The following is a 6,277-nucleotide window of genomic DNA, read 5'->3' as shown; positions in this document are numbered from 1 at the left end:
TTATACTTCAATAAGTACAAGACGCGTACCCGGCATCTCATGTCAACCACCATATGTCCACTAGCAGGTTACCCTCCACATCCTTCATCCTTACCCCAGGTCCTTCCCTAGCAGGCGGGGGGACGGTGGCATCGCTGAGCATTAGTTCTCCTGCCACATGGGAAGCAGCCGAGATTAAAAATGGCTGTCCCCTGGGGGCAGGGGCATCTACTTTTAGTTCCCTGGGTGTTTGAGACAGACCTACAGCCACCTGCACTTTGTGACTCTTTTGGGGTAAAATGTAACTAAAGTCACTTCCTCTTGGGCAAGGAATCGTTCCAATCATCCATTTAGGAAAACAGTCACTGAGTGCTTGCTGTGCCCGACCCCATGCTGGGAATAAAGGCAAGAGCCAGTTTTCCTGCCACCAGGGACAGGCACATACATGGAGAGACAAGGGGACAGGTGAGGACAATGCCAGCTCCTTTCGTTATTTTAGTGCAGTGCTGCATCTTCTACTCAGGGAAAAGGGCGCTGATGAACCCGTCTGTTCTTTCTTTCTTCTCTGCAAGGATGGCTTAACCTCCGTGGACACATAACTTGAGAAGCCATCAGAGCATCATCTTCCACAGATGTCTTGTCCCATGGCCTCCTTTTCTTTTCACAATGGGGACTGAAATAGTCCCACAAAAGAGCCAACTCATAACTCACAAAGGCAAGAGGAGGACCGCATGAGCAAATACAACCACCGGAGGAGATTCAGGGCCTGTGCACTCAGCCCTCTACTCCCACACCTGCAGCCTGTCAGTCATGCATGTCTAATGATGAGCTTGGACAACTGCCAATCACTGAAGGCTTCCTGGGTGAAGGGGAGATGGCCATCTAGGGTATAATAGGATTCTAAAAGGGCCCCCGAATGACCCCTATTTCCCAGCGTCGGCTCTCTTGTGCAATCCTCTCCCCTTGGGCGTGGGCTGCGCCTACTGACTTGCATCTGTGGGATAGGATGTGAGGAAAGTGATGGGAAGTCACTTGCGAGATCAGGTTATAAAAGGCTGTGACTCCCGCCTTGCTGGCACACTCAGGGAAGCAGGCTGCTGCCTTGAAGGGGCCTGTGTGACAAGGAACGGAGGGAAGCTTCTGGCCGACAGCCCGTGAGAAACCGGATCCTGCCAACAACCACTGAGTGAGCCCAGAGCAGATCCTCGCCCGTTGAACCTCAAGATGACTGTAGCCCCAGCCATCTCCTTGTGACCGTAGCCTCTCAAGTCATCCTGACACAGGGGACCCAGCGAAGCTGTGCCTTGATTCTTGGCCCACAGCACCCAGGAGAGTGTAAATGTGTGTTGCTTTATGCTGCTAAGCTTTGGGGTACTCTGTTACTTAGCAATAGATAGCTAAGACCGCAGCTGATCAGTTTGTGAACTTACCCTGGCAGAGAATGTACAGCCATGTTTTGGGAGCTTTTAAACAATACAGATTGGTTTGTCTCTTAAACACTAGTTAATAAGATTGGACAACCACCAGACACAGAGCACACCGGAATTGATTAGAGAAAGAATCCTTTACATTGTGGCTGCAGACGATCAGGGCCCACGGGGCGACCTAGGACAGTGATTCCAACCTGTGAGGGGCATGGGGCTCAGCTGAGGAGCCTGGACCCCACCCTGGACCTACTGAAGCGGGATCTCCGCAGGTGGAACCTAGAGCCCTGAATAGATGCAATTTTCCCAGATGAGACAGGCCAGGTATCACTGGGTAAGAACCACTGATGAGCTCCTACTACCAAACCTGACACAACAGGAAATGAAGGGCCGGAGAAGTGACAGGTCTTCTTAAGGTCACACAGCCAGTCAGTAGCAGACCAGGTCTCCCACCTCTTCTCTGTTCTCGGCTTTGTCCACCTGCCGCAAGACCCCAGACCCCCTGGCGCCCGCTTGGTGGAGAACTTGGCCTAGCCCTGAGCTAATGTAAGGAGAAACAAAGTAAGAGATACACAGGCAACTGCTAAGGTTCATTTATTTGTTTCAAAACCGCCTCCACTCCTCAGCTTTCAATTTAGCCCTGGCCTTGTGACAAGAAGGCTTTTCTCTCTGGCCTCTTGCATAAGGAAGAGAAAACACATTAACATTTCCCATCACATCTCTGTCGCCAGACACCATTCAGGGGCAGACCGGGCCAGGACTGGAACTTCGTGGCCTTGAGAACGTGTGGCTTGCAAGCTTTTCCTTCATCCTCCCTGAGACATCCGCTCCTGCCCTGGGGGGCTGTGCCTCCACCTCCAAGCTCAGGGCGTCTGCAATAATCATGGGCTGCTTGCAGCCTGATCTCCAGTCTGCTTCTCATCGGGGAAGTGCCACGCCACGACCCCGCTGGTTCTGGCATGGATCCTCAATGGCTCTCCATGTCCCAGTGCTGGCTCATGAGTGAGGACTCGCACGGGTTGACGACGACTTCCCTGTCGTTCTCAGTGCTGTCACCAAACAAGTCTGTGTCTAGGCAGAGGTGAGAGGCCATGTGCTCGATGCGGGAGCCAGTCTTGGTCCATTGCTGAGAAGACGGAGAGGAGAGAGGATGAGCCAGGATTCTCTGGCGAAGGCCGGGTCCTCTCAATAATATGAGGAGTTCCCGCAGAATCAGAAATGCTTAATTTCTGATTTAAGAGGCTAGGGTCACCTCGAGACCTGACTTCACGGTCTCATGGAGAAATAAAACTGCAACTAATTGCCTTGCCAGGTATTATTGTTGTTTTTTTAATCAGATAAAAAAAAAAGTAAAGCAAAATCAATATGTTTGCTAGGAAAACTCATTAGAAGGGAATAACCTTCCAAGCAATAAGCTAGAAAATGCGAAGCAAGTTAGTCACAGGAGCAACCAACAAAATGATCCGCATGGGTGTCTGCATGGTCACGGAGACAAGGGGAGTGAGGGGGATGGCGATGCAGGAGGGGTAGGGTTCCGGGGCAGCCTGGAAACCTCTGCTCCTTCAAAGTGCTTCAGCTCATGGGGGCCAACAGGGGGGTTGGGAGGGTCTCAGGTTGCTGCTTCCCGCCTTGCAGGACAAGCAGGGAGGGAATGGACATGTATTGGGAGATCACCATCTCAGATAATTTCTCTAAACAGCTACCCCGTGTGGTGGGCATCAATTCCATTTCACAGAGGAAGGAACTGAAGCTCAGAGAGGCCCAGTAACCTGCCATGGGTCACACAGCCAGTGAGACATAAAATGGGCATTGGAATCTGTTTCCCTGGTGGGAACTGGGTGAGGCCAGCACCCGGCAGCTGGAGGACTTGCACACATGGCACATAGTACCGGGAGTGCTAGGAACTTGGTGGACATCCTGCCCGAGCCCAAGGCCCCTGAAAGTCTGAGCCTTGCTCATCCTTGCGTCCCTGAAGGCTTTGTCCTGGTCCTCTCCTGCTCTGGGCTCCCAGGAGGGCATCAGAGCAAGACAGGATAGTACAAGACACACATGCACGCTGCAGCCCAACGAGGTCAACAGACTTTCACGTGCCAAGTTGGCCACGGCGGCTGGCACCACGGAGGCATCAGAGGCAGCATTTTGGTCCCTCTCCCAGCCACAAGGACTCCCTTCTTACCAATACTCCCTCTTAGACCTACCCACCGAGGCAGGCACTGTGCACTTACCTGTTTGTCATCTCCATTCTTGCAAAGGACAAGAACCACGGGGGCGCCTGGGAAGAAGGTGATGACGGAGAGGCACAGCTCTTCCTGGATGATCTGCTGGGTGTACGTGAAGGCCCAGATCTGGAGGGAAGAGGCCAGGAAGCGTCACGTGAGGATCCTTGGAAGCCACCACTGGTGGGATACCACCGTGCTTATGTGCGACAGGATGGTTTGGTAAAAAGTACCGGGGGCCGGACAGGAATCAATTGTCCATCAAAGGTCACCTTGAAACATGCTACCAAAGAGCCAGAAACTCTTAGGTCACATCCCCAGTGCAGTCTCCATCCCTACACCCCACGGGGGGACCGGCCGGGGCATACAGGCCACCTCTGGGAGGGGCTGAACAACACCCGAGCCCAGCTGAGCTGCATGGTCTCCAAGTTCTGTGTGGATAGGTGTCTGTTCCCCACACTGAACAGTTCTAGCAGCTACCTGGCAGGTCACCCCCCAGCTGTCTTTAGAATCTCCCTTCTTCTCTGAAAGGGAGTCTAAACCAGGGTCCTGGGAACAGGAGACAGATGGAGATACAAAGGAACAAAGTGTCCCAAGGGAGGCAGTGGAAGAGGAACGCAGTGGGAAAGAGGAAAGTCCTGAGAAATAAAATTATTCCAAGAGGCTGCATAGATCCCCAGCGCCCTAGCGGCTGCAGTGAGAGAAGCTGAGGAAGCGGGCGGGCGAGCAGACCTCTGATGACAAAGGAAAAGAGGGTCGTTACCAGGAATGCTCCTCACATATTTCCTCCAAGTGCCAGAGATCAGAGAGCAGCTGACTGCCCCGAGAGCCCCCACACTTCCCAGTTCTTACACCAGGGGGCGAAGGGGCCAGCATAGTAATGCCAAAAGGTGAACCTCCCAGAGGTTTTGCCCAGGCTGGTAAGTGGGGAGATCTTCCCTTTGCCTTCATCACGGGGCGAAGATGACTCCTGGATTGGATGCCCCGAGGGGAGCTGCTTGTCCATGCTTGGTCACTGTCCTCTAAATGGTCCCCCCGGGTCTGGGTGTGTGCGAGGGACACAGTCCACCTCGGGAGGACCGGCCCAGGGGTGGGATCCACGCAGGTCCTGAAATCAGACTCGGGCCTTGGGTGAGGGATTCAGGGTCCTAGACGTCTGGAGTTGATCTAGAAGGTGGGACCAGGTCCTGGGTGTTGACCCAGAGAATTCCTTGCTCTGTTAGGAAAGGAGAGAAGCGCCCTGGGCCCAGCTTCAAGGGCAGGACCGCCAGGGAGCCATTTACCCGGGCCCGCCCACAACTGGCCTCACCTCTAGCCATCTGCCAGAGTCTGGAAATGAGGCTAAACATAGTCACCGAAGTGGAAAGATGAGGGTTATCCTCTGTCCCTTGACCCCACCTCAGAGCTATGCCTTAGCATTTTAACGATAACCCTGCAATTATCTGGTGGTCGCCACCAGACACTGGCTTTGTACTTTTCACATGAAAAGGATTAACTGGGTCAACGACAAACACTTAAAAACTGTACCCTAATTTCTGAAAGCCCATTTTGGCATTTCTTTTTTTTTTTTTAAATATACTAGTGGCTTGGAAAAACTGGAGGTGCTAGGGATGGCGTGGAGGCAGGTGGAGTGGGGGTGGTTCTTTTAACATCTGAGACACCCTAAACACAAACGCCTTTTGGGAGGGAGTGCATAGGGCAGGGGTGGGCAACCCTGGCACACGAGAAGAATTTTGAGTCAGAGATTTTGCTGGTTTTGGCACGCACTCACAAAAAGGTTGCCTACCCCTGGCATAGGGTATACCCCTGGGATGCCACCTCAAGACCCCCACAGACAGGGATCGAAGCCTTTTCACTAAGTGGACTTTCCATTAGCTGGTGCTTTACTGGCATTGAAATAATTCAGCCTCTGAATTTCCCAGAGGAACACAGCTCGATGGCCACATCTGCAGGAGAGGAGATTCGAGGGGTGGGGGGTGCTAGGACACAGGAGCCGGGGCAGGGAGTGAGGAGGGGTTTCTGATTCCCACCCTGCAGACTTCCTTCCCGGAATGGCCGGCGATGAACAGGTTTATTAAACAAATCCTGGAATCAGAAATGGACTCAGGAAGGCCACAGCGGTTTCTCAGATTGGTCTGGCCTCGATCTGTAAGTGCTGGGCCTCTGCTGATGGCTCTATTTGGGGGACTGGCCAAGTCGAAGCCCCCACTTCCAGTGCACACAGGCACAGTCATACCCATGGAAGGAAACCCAGATGCCATCCTGGAGGCGGCATGGGTGGCCTTGTCCACTTTGGAGCAGGCTGGTAAGGGGCTGAGGAGGAGGGAGCTCTCCCCGGGAAGAGGGAATTGGTGATGGGGAGAGGATGGTCCAGGCTGGACAGCTTTGAGGCCCTCTGTGCTCAGAAGTCCCTGGAGACAGCCGCTGCAATGGAAGAGAGAAGAGGCCGCCAGGCAGTGGGCAGACTTCTCTAGCAAATACATATCTGGCTGCAGCTGTAAAAGCTGGTATGAAACAGGCCTCCCCAGCCTGGGGCCTACTGTCTTGCACTGGATGGAGAAACAGAGTTAGAGGGCTGTGTTTCCATTAACACAGAAGCCCAGAGCATGTACTGATGGTGGCGAGTTTCCCATTCAAAACTTTTTATGTGGGAAAGAG

At 53.3% G+C, this 6,277-nt stretch overlaps 1 protein-coding gene across 1 annotated transcript in view; it reads right to left on the bottom strand.

Moving 5' to 3' along the window:
• Nucleotides 1–1,981: 1,981 nt before the first annotated feature.
• Nucleotides 1,982–6,277, bottom strand: part of GALNT14 (polypeptide N-acetylgalactosaminyltransferase 14) — a 179,656-nt gene continuing 175,360 nt past the window's right edge. The window contains exons 14-15 of the mRNA XM_006767571.2: nt 3,629–3,748; nt 1,982–2,529 (exon numbers count right to left, since the gene is read on the bottom strand). Coding sequence (XP_006767634.1) covers nt 2,371–2,529; nt 3,629–3,748 — 279 coding nt within the window. The 3' untranslated portion in view covers nt 1,982–2,370. The remainder of the gene's footprint in view (nt 2,530–3,628; nt 3,749–6,277) is intronic.

The sequence above is a fragment of the Myotis davidii genome, unplaced genomic scaffold (assembly GCF_000327345.1).
Source record: "Myotis davidii unplaced genomic scaffold, ASM32734v1 scaffold238, whole genome shotgun sequence".
Taxonomy (NCBI): Eukaryota; Metazoa; Chordata; class Mammalia; order Chiroptera; family Vespertilionidae; genus Myotis; species Myotis davidii.
The sequence above is the reverse complement of the archived record's forward strand: the minus strand, read 5'-3'. Positions and strand labels throughout refer to the sequence as shown.